Source organism: Sceloporus occidentalis, unplaced genomic scaffold (assembly GCF_023333645.1).
Source record: "Sceloporus occidentalis isolate IW3139 unplaced genomic scaffold, rSceOcc1.0.p SCAF_7, whole genome shotgun sequence".
NCBI classification, from domain to species: domain Eukaryota; kingdom Metazoa; phylum Chordata; class Lepidosauria; order Squamata; family Phrynosomatidae; genus Sceloporus; species Sceloporus occidentalis.
This window is the reverse complement of record NW_028316987.1, coordinates 3121130-3147125: the sequence shown is the minus strand read 5'-3', so window position 1 is coordinate 3147125 and position 25996 is coordinate 3121130. Positions and strand designations below refer to the sequence as shown.

The following is a 25996-nucleotide window of genomic DNA, read 5'->3' as shown; positions in this document are numbered from 1 at the left end:
TGGAATGTTGTGGGGGGGGGGGGGGGCAGAAGGAAATGGGAAGAATTGGGAAGGAAATGCAGGAATTTGGGCAAAAGAAGCAAACTGATAGGTTGTTGTTTGTTTTTGCCACAAACAGCAATGGGAAATGATTGTAGGAGGAAAGATTTATGACGGAAAAAAACGACGGAGAAGAAGTAGAGAGACATCTGGTATCTTTGTATGGATAGGAGCTGGGAGACACTGTTAACACAGCTTCTGAATGGTTGTGATTTGCAATCCGTTTCATGTCATCCTCAGCCCCTGCTGGGCCAAACGTTTCTGGAAGATTCTGCTTTGCATGCTACAGAATTACACTAATCAAAGTTTAAAAAGTAACATACATCTGCCTTCTTTGTGTAATTCGTTCTACTTCCAAGAGCTGGAGTTTTAGCAATTGAGGGGCTGTACAGACGGGCAGCATGTAGCCACCCCTTTACTGGCACCATAGCTGCAGCAACACGACTTTATGACACCCCTGTGGATGCGGTACCAGAGGGGTGTCATAATGGCATGTACTGTGTGGACTGGTGTGCACTAAAATGGCACCCTGGGAGCGGGGTTAGGGCATGCAGCGTGTGGATGCTGCACCCTAACTCTGCCCACAGGCCGGCACAAAGTGCCAGTCTGTATTAGCTCTAAGTTATACTGGGATAATGAAATCTGAAAACAACCTCCGATTCTCTTTCACTGAAAAAACTGAAAGGGTAAATCTGAGGCTGAAAGAACATCTGACAACCTCTTCTAAAACCAGGATTTCTGATTCATCCTCTTGGTAGTGCTCTTGTAAAAAAACAAGTTGTTAAATTAGTGGGGGGATACAAATATATATCTACAATTTCTTCAGAAGGCCAACAAACAAAAAACAGAAGACCAACAAACATACCTCTATGCATCCGAACTGACTTTTGTTTTTGTACCCAAACTGAGTTTACTGTAAGAGGGCAAAGTTTCTGATTTCAGTTAGCAACCTCTGAAACACGCTGACATAGACAGATCTGATCATTTTAGACATGCCTCTAAATGCATTCCTAGAGCAAAGCCATCATAAAACAGACACGAATCCAACCATTCAAAAAATGAGTTGGACAAGGATGTAGACTTGAAGGTTCAGGAGTGAAATGGTATTCCCTACCAAACATGCCCCTTTCTAACAAATCAATAAGACAAGTTTCATGACCAGCTGTCACTACGACTGGATACCCTCTTTCAGGCATCTTTTTTGACCTACAAAGCTTTTACCTGAGGACTGCTGCTATCATGGTTTCAAAGATCTCGCTTGAAACTATTAGCTATGTGGTTATATCATGTTTATGCATGGAGACCTTTTTCTGCTGACTCTCATTCACCCTGGTATTCTGTTCCTTTGGAATATAAACAATTTTGTGAGTGGTTTTTGAAGATCCTTTTCTATTTCAGATGGGGAGCATGGTTAATTCTCTAGAAGGAGTTCAGATATTTTCAATCTACTTCTGTTACTGGGCTGAAGCTTTAATATATGGCTATGTATTAAACTAAAGTAGTAAAAAAAACCTCATGTTAGAACAAAAGTAAAGAATGTGTAGTCTTCTAGATGTTGATAAAGACTATATTACTCCAACCATTTTCTCTACTGACTGGAACAGATGGGACTTACAGCCCCAAACCATTTGGAGGTCCAAAGGTTCATGTTAGAATTTGAGTGGTATGGAAGTTACAACCCTCAGAAATAATGTTTTTCCCCATTTTATAAATCTAGCATGTATTTGTGAAAGCTATAGGCCTCCACTGTTCTTTTTCCCCCATCTTCTGCCTAAAGATTCCTATCACAGTCTCTTTCTCAAGATAAACTTTTCCAGAAACCTTACAACCAAACAATTACCAGGCCTAAGTAGGACAAAGTGGGTATATCAGCTCAGAGTCTGTATGAGACACAGGTCAAGGAAAAATCAGTGGGGTGAAGATGGTGAAATAAGGAGTGGAAAATGAGAGTGAATCCAGAACAAATAATCACAGTTGAGGCCTCCAGTCTATTGCTTGGGTCAAATTGAAAGTACAAGTCCTTTGGATACAAGATGGTTGCCAGAAAGTGGCTGAACCATTCAAAAGATTAGGTTGTTAATGCTTATGTTCATTTGAGAAAGGTTAGCCTGTGTTGGCTTCAAAAACACCCATGAAAATATACCCTCAAGTTGAGTTTTGTAAAGCTGGCAAGGTAAGACACAGTTAATCTCCCAATCTCATAAGGGCAGTGGCTCAGAATTCAGGGTGCCAAAATAACTGGAAGACCTCGTCCAACGAAGGTGTCATTGTAAATATGGGTCATGTGTGTTGTGTGCCTTCAACTTGCTTCCGACTTATGGAGACTCTAAGCCAAATCTATTGTGTGGTTTTCTTGACAAGATTTTTTCAGAGATTTGCCATTGCCTTTCCCTGAGGCTGAGAGACTGTGTCTTGCCCAAGGTCAACCAGTGGGTTTCATGATCGAGTGGGAATCAAACCCTGGTCTCCAGAGTCATAGTCCAATGCTCAAACCACCACACTATCTGGCTATCTTATAGATGGGTAAATATGGGTCGTACCAAGACTGTTATAGGTTGCACTGTCAATAGGGCCCCACAGAAGGAGCTAATGAAAGACCAGGCAGGGGAGCCTCCTGGATGCTTGCAGAGAGGGATAATCTGTTCTATGCTTTTCTGAGATTAGCTATTCTCAGCAGAAAAACCCAGATGCATTCACACAAACACACACATTTAACACACAGAGGCAAGACAAATCTGACATGATCCACTGCCTGATGTAGGATCCAGGATGTACCAGGAATCCGCCATGGCTCCAAAAATATATATAGTTAGATTCGATAATGAGATCTTTTGCAAAGTCAAACAAAATCTGGTGCCCCGTACAAAATCTCATGAGCTGCTGTTCGTGTGTGTGTGTGTGTGTGTGTGTGTGTGTGTGTGATGGAGAGACAAAAAGCTCAATCTATGACCAGATGGCATAAACCTAGAGACCACTACTGAAACCTAAGCAGATGACTATGGGATCTTGTATGTGACGATATGGAATCTACTGTTTCTTACTGGTAGGATTTGGGGAAGGTACAGTGTAGGCTTAATAAAGGGTGTAACAATCCACTTTGCCCTGCTGGAGGACTCAATAGGTTTCAGTCATAGAATCCCACAGCATCAAAGTGCAGGATCCCATTTGATATGGACATGAGATGCAATTCAATCTGGGATTCAGCAGGATTCAAGCTTTTCCCTTCTTAAGTGGTAGGATTTACTGGCCAGCTAGTGGACCAGTGCTTGACACAAGCCTGACAAAACCCAGCTATCAATCTACAAAATTAAAGGAGTTCAGAAAGACTGGTGTGTCCCTCTCTTCCTCCTCACTCTCTGACAAGTACTCATGTGAACTGCTAGATCCTTCCAAGAGCACAATTTCCACATGTGTCCCTGAGCTGAACCAAGTCAGTAAGCCCTTCCTTCCTGCCTTCCTTCCTTCCTTCCTTCCTTCCTTCCTTCCTTCCTTCCTCTCTTTCCTTGCTTAGGGCTCAAGGCAAGCCCCCAGCGCTGTCCTTGATGCCCACCTTCTCTTGCAACTTGTCAACTTCTTCTTTGTGGGCCAGCTCAGACTCCTCTTGGATGCGACGCTGAGCTGTCTCCTTCTTGAGGAACTCAATCTCTCTGAAAGAATAGGGAAGGAGAAAAGAGAAGAATTTTATTAAGAAGTATAGAAACCAACCAATGGGTGGAAAAGAGGAAAGACAGGACAGAACTTGGAGAAGTTACATTTTTAGACCACAACCCATAGAATCATCCCATCAGATATTTTATCTCCCATTTTAAGAATATGTACCATGAAATAAAGATTGTAATGCATGAGTGAATCAGGCACTCTTCCCACCCAAGGCAACTTCCTGACCTGTTTGATGTACACACAGTCCTATAAAATAACCATTGCTGATCCTGCCTGCCTGCCTGCTATGCAGCAATGGCTGTTAAAGCCTCCTTATAAAAGAATAGGATCTTGATGGAGATCTAGAAATATGGCTCTGGAGAATGAATTCTTACTTCTGCTGATATTCCTTGATGAGTCGTTTGGCTTTGCTGTACTTCCTCTCCAGAGTCTGATATTGGGCCTGGGTCTCTTTCAAGTGCTCATCCACAGCCTGGCACAAGTTTTGGGCCTCCATCCAATAACCTTCCAGTTTTTCCATCCGCTCCTTGTTCTCTTCTACACTCTGTTCTAGTTGGGCTTTCTCAAGGCGCCAGCGGGCTTTCTCTTGTTCGATAGACTGCAGCTGAAAGTAGAGAGCAAAAAAGATAAGTATTACTTATGTAGTTACTTACATAAGTTAATTCAAAGGTTATATTGCTTTTCATATACACAGAGAGAGACATCCCAGAGTTGTTTCTTGTAAAACAAAAATGGAAAATAACCACACAGAACTGAAAACAATTATGGTAGCGAAAAGCAAAACCAAGAGCAAAACAGCAGCAGAAAATGAAAAAAAAATATGTAACCTCCCTAAGTCCTCCAGACTTGATGAAAATGCCCTCTATGCTCCCTTTAGGTCATTTTGGAACAAACAACTTTTGTGACCTGGGGGAGGTACAGGAGTCACAGAAACAGACCTTGGGGATGTATACAGTCTGCAGATTGCACTTTGCCCACCCCTGCACTACAAGGAGGCTTCCAAAGAAGAAAGTACACAGTGCAGGACCTACCTCATTTTTTAATCATGGGACAAAGCCAGCACCTCGTTTTCAGCCCCAAAACAAAAGTGGCAGCTGAAACAGCCAGGTAGGAGACAATTGCTCTGATGACTGCACTGACTGGTGGCACGGTGGTTAAATGCCTGTATTGCAGCCACTCACTCACAAACTGCAAAGTTGTGAGTTCAATACCAGTCAAGGACTCAAGCGCAATTCAGGCTTGCATTCTTCTGAGGTCACTAAAATGAGTATCCAGCTTGTTGGGGGCAATTAATTTAAACATCGTAAACCGCTTAGGGAATGCTTAAGTGCACTGATAAACAGTATAGAAATGTATTTGCTATTGCTATTGTACCTAGCAGTAACTGGGGGGGGGGGTTGCTTCATTGTGTCAGCTGTGTTTCCTATCTTCATGGGATACCACATGTAGAGCATACTACAACAATTAACTTAGAGGGCACTAAATACGGCCATAAGAATCATGCTGGATCCTATGAAGGGCTTATTTAGGTCAGTACTGCTTTTATGTACTTGGGAAACAGATGTTTATAGGACATGAATGGAATTTTCTCCTCATGTTTCCCAACAATGTGTACTGAGAAGTATATGGCCCCTGATATTGAAGGTGACTACAGCCTCATCCTCCACTTACTAGCCGTGAGTACATGGATCTGTGGTCAAGCCTCTGCCTTTTAACAGGCGGGCATAACTGATGTACCAGCTAAAGATACAGGTACTAAGTTGTAGATCCATCAGAGGAAGATGTGCTGGATGACGCCTGGTATACGTACTCCTGTTGGCTTCCAACCTGCTGCATCCCAAACAGCTCAGGGAAAGTAAAATCTAAAACCTGGATGTATTCCTTTTTTGACTGCAACTCCCAGATTCCCTTCATGTTGGCTGCTGGATACTGGAGATATGGTCCTAAAAGGTAACTTTCCCAAAATCATCTGGGTATGCCCAGAAAAATAGGAAAAAGGAAAATATTCACTAGTTAATTTTAAAGAATGTACATGAATTTTACTGCATTTTCACCCTTCCACTGAAGAATTCAAAGGTGATTACTCCATTTTACCTTCACAAGAAGAACCATGTGATAACAGTAGCCCAAGATCATACTGAACTAAAACAGGACTGAGCAAAGATCAGAACCCAAACATCTGTGTAGTGGGCCCTGAAACTGATTAAAAATAGTGCAGCTATTAAATGCTGACCCAAAGGAGACGCTCACATAACATTTCTGGAAAATGCTCTCAAACACGGATTTTGGTAAGTCCTGAAGAGAATGAAGGGGCTTTTTCATGGCCGCCAAAAGCAGTGCTTCATAGCTCCAGCACACTCTTCGTGCCTACCTTTCTTTTCAGCTGCTGTATTTCAGCCTCAGTCACAGCGTGCTTGATCTGGAGCTGGCAAAGAGAGGAAAAGACAATTTAGACATGCTCCTTGTTTGGATGAGAGCACAGAACCCTAATGGTACATGACAGAGCACATCTTGGTAAAAGGTTGAGCTAGCTCTCTTGGAAGATGCTTAATTTTCTTTTATTTTTTTATTACCCATAAATGATTATAACAAAATGGTGGGCCATGGAGATGCCTGGGTGGGAAGGGATGCCTTAAACACAGGTGAGGTTTGTGAGTAGCCACAGTCTTTGTCTACATCATTTGTTTTGTTTTCCTTTTAGATATCACCTGCTATCAGCCAGGGTAGAAAACCTCAGGTACAAGGCATACATGTGTGTGTATATGTATATGCACTTACACACATTTGAATACGTGCATATTTCTTGATCTTGGACAACTTTCCATGTTACTAGGATCTCTAGCAAGCTTGTGTGAAGATGTAATGCTGCCATCCTCGCACTCATTGCTAACCAGCACTAGCTATCCACAGTTCGACAGCATGGAGAAGGAAAGAAAAAGGAATGGATGTATGCATATAAAAAACAAGACAAAACAAAAACTTAGTTTAGACTGCCAGGAGGAACATCTAGTTATTGTTCTGTTCTTGTCATAATCTACTAAAGCAAGGGTGGGTAACTCCATGCCTTGAGGATAAATCTGGCCCTTTAAGGGGTGCCAGGACCTTTGGGCTTGCCCAACTGACCACACACCTACTCCATTACATCACTGCTTGGTGGTTTCCCAACTTCAGTACAAGCTTGTCCCCTTTCTAAAAAGGTTTAAATGCCTCTCCTTAAGTTTAGTTGCTGACATTTAGAGCCTAAAAATAAGATATGCTAGCCTTTTCGGTTCTACCTTTTGTCTTTGGCTCTGTCCACTATTAGAAATGGATTCCAAAGAAGTTCTCTAAACTCAAAATTGGCCTTTGGGCTGAAAAGATGTCCTCCATCCTTGGAACAGCACCTCCCACCCTGCACCTTTTTACTCAACGTCCTGTCAAGTTTCTATTTAGCATTCCCAGTACATATACTTTCTCCCTCCTTCAAATTCAACACACCATGTCAGTAAACCAGCACTGAGCTGGCTTGATTCTGGCTGCTTAAATGAAAGCTTGTTGACACAGATTCCAGGGTCAACTAGAGGCCGCTTCACACATTACAGCTGAAGCTGTGATATATTAAATATTCAGTGCTTTCCAGCCTGCCATATGCACCTCTCTCTTTTTCTCCATCTCTTGTTTTAATTCTCCACTTATGCGCTGCAGAAGCTGATGCTGAAGAGCCAGGGCCAGCTGCAGCTCCTCACAGCACATTTTCACTCTGGATCAAAATAATGGCTAGCTGGCCAGTAAGTGTCTAATATTTCATTAATTATGAAATATTATGAAATGAAACCTGGAATGAACTACCAAAGGGAGGAGTGCTTTCTCTTGGCGAGCATGAGGGGGCTGCATTAGTAGAAGGTGTATATAGCACAGCAATAGGTCAAGTTTTACAGTGACTGAGCAGCTGAGCTGTAAGAGGAGCATCCCATTTATCTCAAGTACTTTGTTCTATAAGACAACCCACCTAAAGATGGATGGTTTATGTTGACCACTAGAGGTCAGCAGAGACCCACAGCCTGAACCAGGAATGTCAGTTCAGCTCAGTACAGAGGAACCAATTTTGTGCAATCCCATGCAACTGCAAGATGCCTGCTGGCTGCTGGGCACAGTGTGGTAGTGGAGCTAGGGTTATAGGGTCAAGGCACCGGGGCCTTTTGATTAGCAGGGAAAGTGACATCATTTCTTTACAAATATCTGCATGCTGCTTAGATCCAAAAATGTCAAAGTGGTGAAACATAAAACGAACACAATACACAGCATTCAAATTAGCAAACACCCTTCATGCAGAAGAAAAAGCTTGGACAAGACAGAGAAGGTTTGCAGAAATGTCTTTTTAACATGAGTCAAAAAGTAAGACTAGCTGGAACTTGCCAAATTTCAAAAAGAAGTGAATTCCACATTGTAGGTTGTTGTCTTGTTGTGTCTTCAAGTCATTTCTGACATATGGCAACCCTAAGGCAAATCTATAGTGGGCTTTTCTTGGCAAGGTTCTTCAGAGGGGTTTGCCATTACCATACTCTGGGGCTGAGAGAGAAGGACATCTCCAAGATCACCCAGTGGGTTTACATGGCTGAGCCAGGATCTGAACCCTGGCCTCCAGAATCATAGCACTAAACCATGCTGGTACTATCACCTTAAATGCCATCCCTGCTCTGAAAGATTGCCAAATGGATCTCAGAATCACATGGCACTGCCAAAAGATCTACCCAAAGACTGAATGGGTTTTTAAGGGAGAAGATGGTCTCTTAGGTAAGCAGATCCAAAGTTCCTTAGGGGTTTACAAATGAACAACAAAACCTTAAACTTGACTAAGCAGAAGAGATCTAGTGCAACTCTTTCAGCAGAGAACTGGTATATGCTACTAAAAACGGCTCCATTTAGAAGCTTAGCTGGAGCATGCTGCATGAATTGTCCTTAAGGGCAGCACCACACAGCATGTGTTACACTGGTCTAGCCTTTAAATTACCCATGTCTGGATTTTCATGGACAAGACGTTTTGCCACCCTGAGACAAACATGTTCGCTCCCAAGTTTTACTGCAATTCTTTCATGAACTGGACTGGGGCGGGGGGAATGTCTGTTTCTAGCAACAACATATTACTCTTATTGAAGTCCAAAATATTTTGAAAAGGCAAGTAAGAACCATTAGCATTACAAAATATATGCTCCTGGTTGAAATAAAGTTTACTAAAATTGGCCTGTTTATTAGGATCAATACGGCTGTCTGCACTTTTGGACTTTTCCCGGGAGGCATGGCTATTTTGACTGTCATGAGGAGCACTTGTATTCATAATTTACCTCTAATTACACCTCTGACAAGGGCCTGCTACAGACTGCCAAAATAAAGCTGCTTCAGGTCTCTTTGGGTCCTAAATGATGCATAGGTCCTAAGAGTCCGGAGGTTGCGCCAAAGCCACACTCCATTCCTAAGCACTGGAGTGCAGCTTTGGTGCAGCTTCTGGATTCTTAGGATGCATACATCATTTAAACAGCATACCTCCAAAGAGACCCGAAGCAGCTTTATTTTGGCAGTCTGTAACAGGCCTAAGACTCACTTCCATCCTTTCAAGCATCTCTTTCTGTCCATATGATTTCATTTTCCCTACCTTGCAATCTGAAAGTCTATTGCTTTGCCCTTGTTCCTACCCAATTCAACATAATTTAAGTTCCTTTTCTTTCCATAAATGCCGTCTGCCATAAGTAGTGTGTACGCGCGCGCATGTGTGTGTGGGGGCATTTGACAGGGGCTCAAACTCTGGTTGCTGAGAAGTAGGCAACAATTTCTCTTCAACCTGATAGGAAAGCCAGGGGATCCCAGGAGTTAACTGCACTACTTCAGCCCAGACAGGACCAGTCTTTAGAGACAAGTAAGTCTAAATAGAAGAGACAACAGAGATCCTTTTAAACAGGAGACAAACCTATTTGTCTGCATGCCTATGATCCAGATCAGAACTGGAGGGTGTGTGTGTTAAAAACCATTTCCCACAACATTCTTCTCTTATTGAAGCTATTTTCTACTAATTTCCTCCTTCCCAATCCCTTTCCCCCTTTTTATATTGTTTCTTTCAGATGATAAGCCTGAGGGCAGGGACTGTTAGTGAGCCCTCTGGAAGTCTTTTGTTGTTGTTCCAAATAAATCAATGAATCAACAACAGACATTAGTGAAAACCTGTGTGGCACAGCCTCTGCAAGTTTCTTTAACAGGCAAATGAGAGAAATAGGCAATGGCTGTCCTCCTACTCTCCAATGCCATGGGCCCGATCTGCAGGAAGCCTCACCATGGTGCTTATTACCTACAATGTGAAGAGATGAGGGATTCAGTAATAAAACCTTGTCATCTTATGTAGTTAGTCTTTGATAAAACCACCCATAGGCTCAGGTGACCTATAGGCTCTAATATCATGATTCTCTTCTTCATCAGAGCTGACACCTGATGCAGAGGAGGTGTTCGCCATTGCCTTCCTCTGAGGCTGAGAGTGTAACTTGCTCAAAGTCACTCAATGATTTCCTTGACTGAGTAGGACCAGCACTCTGACCGCTACACCACTGGGCATATATATGGTGTTGATCCTTGGCATATGAAGGCAGAGGAAGAAACCTTCCCTGCATCAGATAACTGAAGAAGTACCATTCTGGTTCTCTATATTTACATAGTACAAATATTTGTCACAGAAGCTATAATCTCAGAAGAGGCATTCCCTCCTTTGCCATCCCTTTTTTCTCTGTCCCTTTTTATGCCACTCTTTTCTCTTTCTCTCTTTTGTGCTTCTTTCGTACATAGTAGGCTACTGTGGGAGGGACAGATCACTCCTGACAAGACACCTGAACTGGTCTGAAATTAGGCTCAGGGACACAGACTGCCCTCTTCTTACAGATTATATTTACCTCTTTAAATTTATGCACCAGCTTTTCAGGGTCCATCTCCACTGGAGACAGCATATCTTCATTTTCAGCCAGCTCGAAGACCTCAATAGCCATCTCACTGCTGGGGAACATGGGACTCATCTCTTCATCTTCATCCGTTGCATATTCACCTGTCTGAAAGTTGCAAAACAGAATCATTTGGGCATTTTTATGTTAATGTACTGTATAGTACTGAGAACACTACATGTTTGTGCCTGGCTTAGATAATATTAAGAGGGACCATGTGGGGGAAATGGCCAAATAGTTACACATCCATCTTAAAACCTCTTTTCAAATGTTACTGAAGATCTATGGGAATACAAAGTGGAGTTTGCTTGTACTTCTCCTCTTTCTGCATCCAGATAATGAATGAAACCAAACACAAAAAATGCCGCATACATTCGATTATAAGTTGACCTCATGTATAAGTTTTAGGCAGGATTTGAGACCAAAATTATGTATTTTGATATGACCCATGGATAAATCAAAACTTAAAGAAATGGAACAAAGGATATAAAGTACAAAGCAAAGGAAAATAATGGTAAAGAATTGTGGCAGGCATAATTGTTTGTGTTCACCCTAAAGGCTGGATGGATGAGGAGGGAACTATAGTAAATAGTGATTGTGTGATGTTTGGGGGAGGCAAGGAGGTGCAAGTGAGACTAAGGAAATGCACACATGTAAAAAAAGGATGAATGGACAAAGCCAGGAAAATGTTAACTATGGGGCAATCCAGACCACCCCAAAAGGACAGGCTGGAGGCACCCAATTTCCCTCCAGAGGGATGCCACAGCAGCCAAACTGTGTGGCGTCCCTCAGGACCAAAAAGAAATCGGGAAAAATGGGTTCTTTTTGGCATGCTGGGACAACAGCATAGTGCGCCACTGGTGCACTGTGACATGTCCAAGACGCAAGCGCGGTGCCTGGTGGTGCGGACGCTGCACCATGCTTGCATCACACACACGCACCATGTATGGACAGTGCCATATAAAGATGGCGCTGTCCATACGAATTAGGGTTTCAGAGTGTGCGATTGCCACGTGCTCTGGAACCCTAATTTTGACGCTGGCATGACACTTTTGGCCTGTCTGTTTTGGGCCTACATTAGCAATGATTATAGCCTTTAACTTTAATAGAATAACATTGCCTGATTTTAATCCAGAAAAGTTGACAAACACACACAAATGTCTTGTTCAGATCCTTCAAAGCCCAATTCCTCTCATCACTCCTTTGAGATGAAATGCCAAAATGCTGCCATTTTCCCATTTAGGCATCGAGAAAGGCAAAATGCAGCACGGTGGAGACAGCAGAGGGGGTCAGTGCTTGTTTTAGGTTCTACTGGGACAGACTACTTTCTTACTTTTCGCCGCTCTACTCAGAGAAGGACATGGGTCCTTTTCTGATCATCGTTCCTTCAGTGGCTGTCCAAATTAAATTTTTGAGAATGTTTTCTGGGATCGCTAGCTGTGTTCCCAACGTAATTCTATGGTTGGAAGCAGCTCCATCCTATGGAATCGTGGGATTTCTAGTTTTACAAGATCTTTAGCTCTTCTCTGCCTCACAAAACTAGAAATCCCAAGATTCTGTAGAATGAAACCATGGCAGTTAAAGTGATGTCAAGCTGCATTATTTCTACAGTGTAGATGCACCCTAATTTTTGGTTAGATTTTGGCCTGGCTGAACCTGCCCTCAAAAGATCTGAAAATGGTATACAAGAATCTGAAATGCTTTTTCCAGGTTTGTCACAGGCATCAGAAAGTGAGAGAAATGACGTCAGTGATGTAAACAAAGGTGGCTGTTGGCAGTTAAGCTCACATAAAGGTTGTGGTTAGTTCACTTGATGAATTGGGCTGGGAATGAGGAGTTCTTCCAAGAACAAGCAAGCACCCTACAAGATAAAATATGGAGCTATGCAAAGAAAATAAAAAAGGAGACAGCAATGGAAAACAGAAACAAACACCTTACAATGGGACTAGGAACTTAATTCAGCAATGTGAAAAAAGGTTGTGTGTACATGTGGATCTTAACAGAAATCTAGGGACCCTGCCCATTAATTTCTTCCTCCTAGTTCTAGCTTCCATGTTGTATCGACTGGCAGCTGGCCAAAAAAGAGCACCAGGGAGAAAACTTACGGCTGCCCTCTGCTCCTTTCAAAGGTAACTAGCTATGTATTCAGAGAACCAGAGAATCATAGAGTTGGAAGAGACCATAAGGGCCATATTCCACTTACTTCTTCATCCTCCTCTGTGTACTGTGTATACCTCTGTTCCATCATTTCCCGCTGCCATCGCTCCTGTTCCAGTGTTTGCTGGATGAGTTGTGCCACCTCGCTCTGCTCTCCTGGCTTCTCTCTGCCAATCAGGAACCTAAAAGCATAGAAAGGGCACAAAATGAAGGGAAGAGTCACTGTGTGCCTTCAAGTCATTTCCAACATATGGCGACCCAAAAGCGAATATATCATGCGATTCTCTTGGCAAGATTTATTCAGAGGGGGTTTGGATTTGTCTACCTTTAAGACTGAGAGAATGTGACATCCCCAAGGTAACTCAGTGCCTAAGTGGAGATCTGAACCTGTCTCCAGAATTCCAGTCCAATGGCAGTGGCATCCCCCTCCCCCAAACATGCCATGGACTGATTCCCTATCTGTGCCCATTTAGCAACACTTTCTTCCCACCCTGGAAACCTGCTGCAGACTGGCAGTCAGTGGTTTCTGGCCCAGTACTTGTCAGGATCACAGATCCTGCCATGGTTGTTGGTTATATATTTTGCATGTGCTTTGTACTGCTAGATGCTGGGTTATGCTATACACATGGTGGAAGGGTTGCTTATCTTTCACGAAGATGCTAATGAGCAGATGTGAGGGAAGGAAAAATGTGCTTTAAACTGGCAAAGGTCAATTTGATGGGAACACTTGGTACTGGGGAACAAAAATGTTTTGGTTTGAAGATGAAGGGGACGTGTGGACAAAGATGTTTGGAATGTTATGTGCTTTTAATATATTCAAGTAACTGGAAGTACCTCAGTTCTGACAATATTGCTATGCTGTGCACTACTCTGGTTTCTTGAATAAAGCTTTTGTCTCTGAGCTGAAGGTAGCCAGTATGTGACAGTACTGGTTCATGGACCACCTTTTGACTGTTTGTTGATCAGTCTAAGAACTGAAGATAAGACAAAGCTCTGCCTTCATGTTATGCCTTCAAGCTGTCCAGGAGGAATTCCAAAATGTTTTGAGCATGACGGAGGTCCAAAAACACACTGCAGAAATAATCTAGTTTGAGACCACTTTAACTGCTATGGCCCAATGCTACAGAATCCAAGGTAATGCAGTTTGTTGTGGCATCAGAGCTGTCTCACAGAACTACAGTTCCCAGAATTTTCTCGCATTGAGCCAGGGCAGTTAAGGCGTCCTCAAACTGGATTAGTTCTGGGGTGCTTTTCGGACCTAAGAAGCATATGTTTATATTTCTATGAGCATTTTAATGTCCTACATTTCTCTTGAATGTCCTTTTCTTTCTTTGCTATAGGACATCTGGCCACCTTGGAATAAATGGGAGTGCTTCTAAGCATGTACAGAGTAACTTTCCTACGGATTTGGGCAACCACCTCTTGCTAGGACTATAGATAAAGCTTCCAGATTGAAACAAAATGATTGACAAAACAGGCCAGAGATCCACTTGCTCCGTTTTCAGAAATTAACCACTAAAGGGAAGACTGGTGACTGATCCCCCTCGCATTTGTGTGTCCTGACGCTGTGATTAAAATGGGTCAAAGCACCACTTAAATTGATTACCAAAAGCTTTAATTGGTTAACAGGGGCCAGGCTATGCCTATGGAGGCAGAATGGTTGCTGTGGAGCATGGAGGAAACTAGTTGCCTAGCAACCCATTCTCAAAGACGAGGTTCCTGTCGCTTGGGAACGGAGCGGCACTCCGACATGAAAAGGAGGCGTCAGGTTCTAGGTCGGACCCCGTATATTGTGCACATCATCCTGCTGTGTGAACCTGTTTGTGTGCAAGTGTGTGTGCACGAGAGAGAGAGAGAGAGAGATGGGGTGAAATGGGAGATTTTCCTGGTTACAAGCCAGTTTCAAACAGACCATTCTTTTAAAAACCACTACAACAAGGATGCTGGAATAATGCCAAACCCCTGATTCTTAACGCTGCCAGGAAAAGGCAGGCCAAATGCCTCTGGTGAGATTTTTTAAAAGGCCGTAGAGGCAGCTGTGCGGATAAAGGACAAAACGGCGCTACAGCTGAGAGAAAAATCCAGCCAGCTCAGAGCTCTGCGTCTACCACCATCACCATCACCCACCACACCTTCCCAACCCGCTTGGATTTGTTTCTCAAAAAGGGATAAAAATGGCCATGGCACAGTACATTTTCCCGTCGTGCAATGAGGTCACATTCCAAGGTAATGGGCTCTGCTCCCTGGTTTCTATAAAATGGAACTAAGCTTGTCAGGACAATGCTGCCAGCAAATTGCTGCTGTCCATCTCATAGGAAACAAAATGCCTTCTCATTGACTGTTCACCCATAAAATGCTGGAAGTTCCACTCAGCCCTCCCTTTTGACTCCATTCAGAATGCTCTATGTGCTGGGCAAGAGCTGTGGAAATATAGAGGAATAGCTATCATAAAAAGTCACATAAAACAGGCAGAGTCTGAAAATTTGTTTTATTGCTGGAAATTGAGACCTAGATAACCCACTGTGCCTTGTTCTCCCATTCTTCCTCTTGTTGTTAAGTGCCTTTGAGTCAACCCCAACTCATGGCGACCCTGTGGATGAGACATCTCCAAGACCTCCTGTCCTCCAATTCTCTGCTTAGGTCCTGTAAATTCAGGCCCATGACCTCCCTGATTGAGTCCATCTGGTCATCCTCTTTTTCTACTCCCCTCTACCTTTCCTAACATTATTGTCTCTTTCAGTAAGTCATGCCTTCTCATGATGCAGCTGAAGTACGACAGCCTAAGTTTGATCATCTTGGCTTCCAGGAAGATTTCAGGCAGATTTATTCAAAGACCCATTTGTTTGTCTTTTTAGCTGATCATGGTCTCCTCAGCACTCTTCTCCAGCACCACATCTCAAACTAGTTGATTTTCTTTCTATCAGCTTTCTTCACTGTCCAGGTCCCGCATTCATAGATGGGGATGGGAAATACTTTAGTGTTCAGTTGTGTATCTTTACCTTTTATGATTTTGTCTAGTTCCTTCATAGCTGTCCTTCCCACTCCTAGTCTTCTTCTGATTTCCCGACTGCAGTCTCTGTTGTGATCAATGTTTGATCCAAGGTACGGAAACTCTTTCACTGTTACAATTTCCCCATTGTCCAGGTTGAATTTAAGTATTTCTTCGGTGGTCATTATTTTTGTTTTCTTTATGTTCAGCATAAAACCTGCCTTTGCACTTTCTTCTTTGACCTCCTTTAGTAATTTTTCAAAGACTGTGATATTTTCCGCTGGTAGTTTGGTGTCATCCTCATATCTTAGGTTGTTTGATGTTCCTTCCTCCTGCCCTCCTCTTCCTCAGTCTAAATCTGCTCTTCTTATAATATTTTCTGCATACAAGCTGAACAAGTAGGGTGAAAGGATGCAGCCTGGCCTGATCCTTTTGCCAACTGAAAACTATTCTGTTTTTCCATATTCTGTTCTAACAGCAGCCTCTTGTACAGATTTCTCATCAGGACTATCAGATGTGGTGGCACTCCTATGTCTTTGAGAGCAATCCACAGCTTTAATTCCCCTCCTTTACCACACTATTCTTTGCACTGGATGACTAGAATAAAACTTTGGGATACTAAAGAGCAAAAGAGTGCTTAGGGTATTCCACAATTCTATTCTGTTCCACAAAAGTATTCTCTCAATAAATAAGACAAAGATTTTCTGAAATCTTAGAGCCCCTGTTTCATCAAAATTCAAGTAATACATCTAACAGTAAAACTGAAGGTAACACATTCGGGAGATAGGATTTGCTTGGTAGATTAAAAAAGGAGGGGGAGAAGTAATGTGAATTAGGCGCCTAAAAAAAGAAGAAACAGCAAGAAGAGAAAATTATACTTGGTCAAAGATGAAATTAGGATTGTTGAACAGATTCTCGAGATACTAAAGTGCATGTTTGATACTGTAACCTATTAGAATTGAAGTGGATTTTTTAAAAAACATGTGGATGGATGTACGAATGCACTGAGAATTTTTTGGAACAGATGCGACAGTTACAAGATATTAACTAAATGCAGCCTTTCCACCCAATGAGGAAAGCTTGTACTTGTTGAACTTCAATTTTGTTGTTTAAAGGGACCGGTGTCCTTCCCATTCCTCTGTATTTTTAAAACTATCTACCTTATTTTCTGCTTGCAGTGCACCTGAGCAAGACACAGCCTTTAAATTACATATTGGTGCCCTAAAAATAGACAGAAATTCATCAGGTAAAGCCTTTCTTCTTTGTACCTCTATTACTTCAATATCTGACACAAGAAATTTAAAAGCACAGAAGTTTGCCAGAGCAAAACCTGGGTTCTCTGCCAGAAAAAAAAGACATCGTCATTGTTTAGTTTCCTTTTTACTTTTTTGGCACAATTAGTTAAAAGCACTGCAATGAGTGCCTGTCTTATATGGTTGCTTTTTTTTATATAATGTTAAGTCCCTTCTGATTTCACTGTTCTTGCCTCCCACACAGAGCATTTTATCAACTAAAATTGGAAGCCAGAATACTGCTAGAGAACCATTATGATTTTAGCTTCTTGGCTCTCCTATGATGTAATGAACTCCCCAAGGCAATACATTCCTGTATATGCTTATCTCTATATAAACTGAGAAAGCAAAACCACACTTAACAGGAAAGCCTATCTGTTGCCATCTTGCTTCATAAAGATATCCCAGGAAACAAAAGGACAATTGATAGAAAAACTTCCCTATCAGGACTCGCTGTGAGATAATAATTCTGTGCCTTTATATTTAATGTTGCAGACAAACAAACAGATAGACAATATATTTTGGTCCCATCACACAGCTGAATTGCACACCGTTCCCCTACCGGACTCTACCCTTGGTATTCCTCAGCACAGAGGCCGCAAAGCTTTGAGTCACGCCAACCAAACTGGTGCCATCCACCTCGACAATAAGGTCATTCACCTGGATCCTGAAAGATGGAAGGAAAAAAGAAGAGAGTTAGAAATGGATTTGCCATTTGATTCATATGTTTGTGCAAAGCCAAGGATGCAGCAAAAGGACCATTCCTTCTTCATTGACAAACAGCACTTCTGTACTAAGCTCCTTTTTTAAAAAAAAATCCCATCTCACAGCTGGAAACGAGAGCCCATTTTTATCTGCTGAGAAATGGAAGACGATGTGTTATTTTTATCAATCTGCAAAATTGCAAGCTATTTTTACCAGTCATTTGCATAGCACTTCTCAGTATACAAAAGGCTTTATAGTCTTTTACTTATCGGCAAGTAGGTGAGATTGATTACGTATTCCTGCATGGCAAGGGACTGCACTGCACAGCCCTTGTGGTCTCTTCCAACTCTATGGTTCTATGATTTTTAAAACTGAAAGAGTAGTAACTTGTGTGGCTATACAATAAACTTCATGGCTAATTGAGAACGTGAACTTTGGTCTCCTTCATCCAAAGACAATCTATTGTCTACTATTAGACCACACTGGCTCTCTACTTCAGTTTGAGACACTGGAACAACACGTCTCTGTGTTTGTAGTCATGCCACTACAGAGCACAATGCAAAGGCTAAAACGCAGATGAGGCATCTTTGGATGAACTGTGAGGCAAAGATGCAAGTTAAGAGTTGTAGGGATGAGTCAATAGGTGTCAAAAGCAACTTCTTCCCTAAAAAAAATGCTTTTATCCATCCAAGTTTTTAAAAAACCCAGTAACTAGCAGGTGTGAAAGAAAGCCCAAAAGCACGACTCTCACAAGATGGAAGGTGGCATCAATATGGTGTTTGACTGGAGGAGAAAGCCAAACATCTGACCACACTAAGCTCCTTGCTTGATGCAAATTGGGAGAGCGATATTTGTGTGTGCATGTGATCTTGCTGAAGTTTCTCCCATAAAGGCTGTTGTTTATATTTTGCTGGTGCCCCCAGTACTGGGCAGGGAGCCATGTTGGTCGTCATGACAGCAAGCAGCAACCCTGCTGGCATTTAGTACAAGGGTTGCTTCTTTTCCTTCCCCAGCTTCCCCCATCTTGCTTTTTGAAAATTTCAGTTTTATGAACATACACAGCCAGAATTAAAGGCCATTTCAGTGGTTGCTTATTTATTTAAACTGATGGTCTGCCCAAGCTCAAAAATCTGGGTTAGACAAAAATATCTTGCAAAGCTACATTACTTCTTTTGTAGAAAATATTTATTCATTCCATTGTAGCCTAGCTTTTCTGAACCTGATGGCGCCCTCCAAAAATGCTGAATTACACATATTGCACATAACGGCACACATGGAGGAGTGTTCTGCCCTTTCACATATCTTCACGGTGGGTAACAGAACTTTGAAAATAATGATGGAATATTCCTAAAACCTAAGGAAGATCAAATAATAGAAAATGATATTTAAATATCAGTCCTGTTGTGACGTAACCTCTGCAAAACTAATCCAAATTAGGTTACTATTATACTGTAACAACTGTAGCTTCAGGACACAATTTAGAGAATCCCAACAACTGATTTATAAAAAGGGCTAAAAGTGACAAATCTGACCTTATTTGAGAAGGCAAACAAACAATACATTTTATTTAAGGAGGAAGGTTGTTTACCCTATTCTGGAGTACTACAAAAGGTATCAACATACACATCACCTTTCGTGATAGTGCCAGAAGCTGAAAGGTACTATTGACTTGTTTATTTTAAACTTTGGTGAATTATTTTATATGGAAATAGTGACAATAGTGGATCCTGGCTTATCTTTTCCTTTACATATATTTATTTGCTATGAAAGCCTGAGAGGAAAGGCAGACAGATGGCAGATTTGAATCTGCTGGTATTTCTCAGAGTGCTTTGCAGTAGACTGGGAAGGATTTCCAAATCCCAACCGTTTAACAATAACAATATGATCTCCAACCCCATGATTTAACCAGAAGCAGATTATTCTCTGGAAAGACTGTGCATGTCTTGAATTCTGGTACTCAAAACAAATTCCTGGGCTCAGAATTATTTAATACTAGGTGCAAGTCTTTTATGCCAGGCTCTTGATTATTTTCTTTTACTATAATAATCAAAATCAATCCTATTAAAAAAACAGAAGTTTGTTCTCTTCTTGGTACAATGACACTGAGCAATAGATTTTGAGACCAGTCACTATTTATAATTTTCAAGATGTTATTTGACCATTTACCTGGTTTTTAAAAACAATATTCAATCTTGGTTTTGGTAAGTTTCCCAGAGGAGAGGATAGCTGAGATATGGAGCAACCACTAGTAACATGTCTCTGTGGGTCTGTGCTATCTGTAGAAACATCACTATTAAAACAGAGTTCTCTGTCTACTTTAGAAATTTTAGTGGGATGCATAAAGTCTTAGGTCTCAAACGCTGCATTACAGTTCAATTACTGTGAAACCCCCAGCCTACTGATACTGTAATAACACACATCAGAGATTCCATCGCTCTTGGTTGGCTGTCAACTATAATGTTTTTTTGTTCCATGTATGTCTGTAGTGTAAGGATAAGGCAAGTGGGCACCCCTAGATGTTTTGGACAACTTCCATCCAGTATGTCCAATGGTCAGGGGTCATAGAAATTGCTCTGTTGTGTATCCCTCCACCCTATGAAGTTAGGCTAGTTGGTACACATGGCAGAGCTTTATCTGTAACAACATGCTGACTTTGGAACTACCTGCTGAGAGAGGTTAGGCTGGCTTCATCTCTTCTGAGTTGACAGGCAGTGAAAATGTGCTATTTTGTGTGGCCTTTGGCTCTTAAAATTAGGAATCTCTGCTCTATCTGTTTTTTTAACTATTTGGATTTGCAACTATTTTAAAGAGAGGTTTCAACAGTTTTTAATGGGTATTTATTTATTTATTTATTTTCAAAAAAATATTTTTTATCAACTGCACGTTGTCTTGGGGTGCCTGGTAGCCTAAGAGGTGATAAACAAATGTCCTGAATGAATATGCTTGTGTTTGTTTGTTTTTTCAATTGTCATTTAGTTCAAAAGCTTTGGAATATCTACAAGTCCTCTCCCACTTACTATATTTGCAGAAAATGCTTCCTCATTTTGGGTTGTCCTGTTTTGCCTTCTAGACCAGTGAGTGAGGCAGGACCCCCAGGAAGAGTGTGAGAGTTGCTCAAGACGGGTGAGACTTGGAGGCCCTGATCCGTTTGCCTCTTCCTCTTCCCAAACTTTTTTATGTGCAAAATTAACAAAGACTTTGAGTTAAATATTGAATTTACATAAATAAAACTGTTCTAATTTGAACAATGTTATTTCCTTATAGAATGTTAAAATATAAGTATACATGAATATGCGAATGAAAATATGCACACTAAATGAAATATTTTCATTCAAATACTATGTCAAACGATGGGGGAGTACGACGCCCGCATGTAGATGTAAAGGGGGGGTCCCAAAAGTAAAAGGTTTGAGTACCACTTTCTCTAGACAGATAGAATATGGGATAGATAATAATCTATATTCATAATTAGAGGGAATTGTGTTGTTGCTTGCTACCAAACATCCACTCCATAGATTACAATGTCTTTGGTACCTCAGTAATGGAGTACTGATAACCACAAGAAGAAACAGATACACTTGATTTTTCCAGCATTCCTTTCTGCGCAAGAAGTTTGAACGTAACCAACAAAACAACTTTGCACTGGTACAAGTTTCATGCAAACCAGACTGACCTGCCATCTCGGTGGGCAGCTCCTCCTTCTGTCACTGTCTTAACGAAGATGCCAAGTTTTTCCAATCCCATATCAGCCCCTGCCCCCATGCCAATAATGCTGATTCCAAGACCCTCAGAATCTGAAACAGAGAGAGAATGGAAGAAGTGATTTGTGTTAAAATATGAGGTGCTGAGGCTGGAACTAATCAGGATCTGACAATACATTTTCCATTTGAAATCCAGTACTGCAGATATCCTCATTCCATCCAAGAGAATCTTTAGTGGCTTTTTGGAAGGAAAGATGTATTCTCAGCTTCCAGCCCCAGGGGGCAGAAAGAGAGTGGTTCAAAGCAGGTGAAGACTTTTAAAAACAACAACAACCATTAAACCACAGAGGACAGATGGCAGGGAAATTACTGGAGTGTGTCTGTGTGGGAAGGGGATGTACATCGGTAAAGGACTGCTTGCATCTGAAAAAGAAAACAGGAGTGGATAGGTATTTGAGAATGAAACTTAGAGCAGATTCAGATGTAAACTATTAGGGAAAGACCGGGATGGAAATTTCTCTGCTTGCAATGAAGAACAGTAACATCTGTCTGTTTCAGAGGTAACTCCTGGATTTTGTCACAAGTAAAAAGCACCAAACATCACACATTAAATAAGAAGTAGAGAAGCCAAGTGAGAAAGAGAAAAAACGGCCCAGTACATCAGCACTTCAGGTCACCAGGATTCTTTGGTAGTGGGACTGAGGAAAGATCACATTGATGAAGAAGCCTTTCCCCATCTGTTGTTCGTATCCTTATAGTGACTTATTTTCCTTGTTGCTCTAGCTGCCTCTCTTCTAGAAAAGCAACTGAGAGGCAGGATAAGGAGAAAGAAGTAACAGAGTGGGTGGGTAAGTTTTGTGTTAGGGATGCATGCACATGAGAATTCTCCATTTCTATGCAACTGAGTGTGGTGCAGGCATCTGTCTCGGTTCCACCTATCGTCAGTCCTGCTCTTTCATGCAGCCCCCAAAGAATTCCAGGAGAAAGCACAAATGTGGCTTCCCACTCCAAAAAAGACTGCCTATCCCTAGAACTTATTTAGAATCTAATGTATATTGTTTTCATGGAGCAAGGCAAATGACTAGTCATCTGGAAAACCCCTTTAGAAAGGTGATTTCGATATAGCCTCCCTAACCCTTTAGAAAGTACTGTGAGGAATTTCTTGTTTTCCAGTCATACTCTAAATGATTGTATGATTCACACTGATTTTTGTCCAGAAGGAGATATTTCTAGTCACACCCACCCTTGCTCACACATTTATTTGCTCATTCCATTACCTTTCTCTAGTTCCACAGGAAAGAGATCTAACCTCTCCACCCGCTTCTCAAGTTCATACTCTGCTGAAGCAGCCATGGGATCAACATCTTCATTCCGCCGGTCATATTCCTCATTGGAGTAGGTGCTGAAAACCTGGAAAGGGAAAGGGAGGAATGAATACCACTGAGAATAACAAGGCCTGATACATATCAATCCGAATGCTGAGAACTGTTTTCAGTGATGAGACCCCAAATCTGAAACATGTAAATGAATGCTTCCTAGAGTCTCTTTCTTTCAAAAGTCCATAGCCACAAATTGGTGCAGAGATTGTGCATTCCTGACAAGCTTGACAGAACCCCAAAGGGCCAATTGCCTGGGAGCCTCAAGATTTGATACTAGGCATGATGGAAATTCATTCTCCAGAGTCATCCACTTCTCTTTAGAATTAAGAATGGATAAAAATGCTTTGAGTAGAATTTATTAAAATCCACAAATTTCTGCATATTAAGGAAAGAACTTGAGATTTTATTTTCAATTTAAAAAAAAAAAGGGGGGGGGCAGCTTTCACATTTGTACATCCAGGATTTGAGTGCTTTGTCTTAACTAAAACTTTGGCTCCCTATATCCAGCCATGTTAGGCGAAATTAGGGATTGCCACCTCTCCCCCCCACCCCCTTTCATCTTTGACTACACCACAGAAAGCACACAACATGGCTCCCTATACATTATGGGAATAAGTAAACCTCTTGAATGTGGCCAGTGTAGAAGGGGGGGGGGTGTTAATTTCAGTCCCTGTTTTAAAATGTTTAACTTCTCTATTGTCAGGGACAGAAAAAAATTGTGGATCTTAAACAATGTAAGAAAAACTAAAACTGTCAGATTTCCCCCATCAAAACAGATGTCTAAAAGAGATTCCAGCCTCTCTCATTTTAAACTCTGAATAATGGAGACAGTGCTCATTTGGTTACTTTGGAATGGATTAGGTGAGAGTCCCTGGTGACAGCAAAAACAAAGAGTGTTGAATATTTTCTGCCAAGTCTTTCTTACGACTAGATGGGTCACCTTGATATTGCTCCAGTAAGCAAGCTCCCATTGTTACAGACACTTAGAAGCCCTTAACCAATAAAAGAGGGTTTGATTTCCAGTTCTATTGCTTCTGCTCACTTCATTCCTAAACTCAGATCCACTTTTAAATGTCTTCTTGCATGCCTCTGTGAGACAGTTTCATTACTGAAATGAATTTCTAATGTATCTGTTATGATTAAGATGTTTTAAAACCATTATAATAATCTCAGGCTTGATATAATTGTTTTAGTGCACTTTGTTTTTACAGTACTAGGTATATCACAGGTCTGTCCAAGAGTCAGCATGCTACAGTGGTGTAAGTGCTGGACTAGCCAGGAGACCAGGATTTGAATCACTGGTCAGCCATGGAAATCCACACTCTTACAGACTAAGAAGGTGGCAATGGCAAATCTTGCCAAGAAAACCCTGTTGTAGGTTTCCTTTAAGGTTGCCATACACTGAGAACTATTTGAAAGCACCCAACAATAACACAACTAAGTAACAGGCAAGAAATTGAGCAAAAATAAACATTTCAGAATGGCCTTGCCAGCTCTGACAGGTAAACAGAGATAACCTTTGAAGATGGTCTAGCAAAGTGATTAGTTAAGTCTTGTGCAAACAAGGTAACCACAAATTCAGTGTAGTTATGTGAACAAAATGGGAGAGGAGGGATGGATCACTTGGTTCCATCCTCATAGCACATTTAGCTTTAACACTAGCCACAAAGAATGAAAAACACCTTCATCTGCAGTGACGCATGGATGGACCTCTGATTATTCGTTGCCTAAGAAAACTCTATGAAATTCACTCCCCCTCTGTTGGGAGGGCAGAGCTGTGTGTGCTCCACAACATGTTGTGCACCTTCCAAACTAGCCTGCTGCTCTCAGGTGCACTGACCTCAGGTTTAAGTTGACAGGCAACTTAAAGACACATACACACACACACACAAAACTTTTGCAGGATTCTTTACAAGGCTGGACTAGTTGGCTGGATCCAAAAAGTGAGAAACTATTTGAGATCGCAATCCTTTACCAAACATGCTAGGAAGCTTGTAGTTGCTGTGTGCTTTTACGTCATTTCTGACTTATAGCGACCCTGTCATGGGTTTTCTTGGCAAGACTTGTTCAGAGTAGGTTTGCCATTGCTGTCCCCTGAGACTGAGAGCATTTGACTTGCCCAAGGTCACCCAGTGGGTTTCATGGCTGAGCAGGGAATCAAACCCTGGTCTCCAGAGTCATAATCCAGCACTCAAACCACTACGCCATGCTAACAAGTCCTACTAAATGAGCAAACATGTCAAAGGAATGAGCTGTGAATGCCACAGATCTAAAGACAATCTGCTGCCTGAGGTAAAGGATAAGATGATACCACTTCCTTCTTCCGTATACAGAAGTGAATTGGACGGGTACTTGCATCTTACTTCATAACTACTGACAGATCAGTGTCCCCCAGTGGACCTGAGGGCAACAGGCTAATTTAGGAGGTGCATGACGAATCATGGCATAAACACAGCTGGAGGGTTCAGGGAGAATGGATGAGTGTGGGTGTGCTACCAGTGCTTTCCCCAATAACTACCACTTAAGGCAACTGCTCCACTCTGCCTGATGGTAAGGCAGGGACTGCAATACTGAGTCTTCCTTTTAATTTCCACAGCCCAATTTTGAGATTACAATTCGCTTCCAGCATTGTAATTGCGTTTTCTTCCCACTTTGTCCCCTCTTGTTCCCCTCATCTTCCATTTGTTCCCTGTACTCTTTTCATTGCTTCCAAAGGTAGGCGGTAAAGCCTTGAGATGTTCTCTAAACAGAGGGGCAACACTAAGTCCATCTCAGCAGTATTTACAGTTCTAGATTCCACACACCCCTTTCTGACATAACTGCAACTGTGCTAATGTAAAGCTTCTCTAATAGACCAGGCAGTTATACTTTGGTAGCCTCTGGGTAACTGTTGATCAGGTTTGGCTCAATCCCATTAAAGTCCATCTACGCTTTTTACGTGCAAGAGGACTGGTATCTAGTTCCAAAGCCACAATGAGTGCCACTAAGGAGTGGCACTCATTAGTTTCTCACAGGCCTCCTTTTCCCTTTGAATGGACAAGACTTTAGTTACCAAAAAGCCTCATGTAATCATAAATAAGTGATAAGGCATCTCCTCTCGCTCTGCTTCCAGCTAATCTTC

General features: G+C 41.8%; 1 protein-coding gene across 1 annotated transcript in view; it reads right to left on the bottom strand.

The window, feature by feature from the left end:
• PPP1R9B (protein phosphatase 1 regulatory subunit 9B) overlaps positions 1-25996 on the bottom strand; it is an 80881-nt gene that overhangs the window by 1556 nt on the left and 53329 nt on the right. Inside the window, exons 2-9 of the mRNA XM_089531665.1 lie at positions 22774-22906; positions 21469-21589; positions 17653-17757; positions 12856-12991; positions 10608-10760; positions 6071-6124; positions 4074-4303; positions 3590-3686 (exon numbers count right to left, since the gene is read on the bottom strand). Of these exons, the coding sequence (XP_089387791.1) occupies positions 3590-3686; positions 4074-4303; positions 6071-6124; positions 10608-10760; positions 12856-12991; positions 17653-17757; positions 21469-21589; positions 22774-22906 (1029 nt within the window). The remainder of the gene's footprint in view (positions 1-3589; positions 3687-4073; positions 4304-6070; positions 6125-10607; positions 10761-12855; positions 12992-17652; positions 17758-21468; positions 21590-22773; positions 22907-25996) is intronic.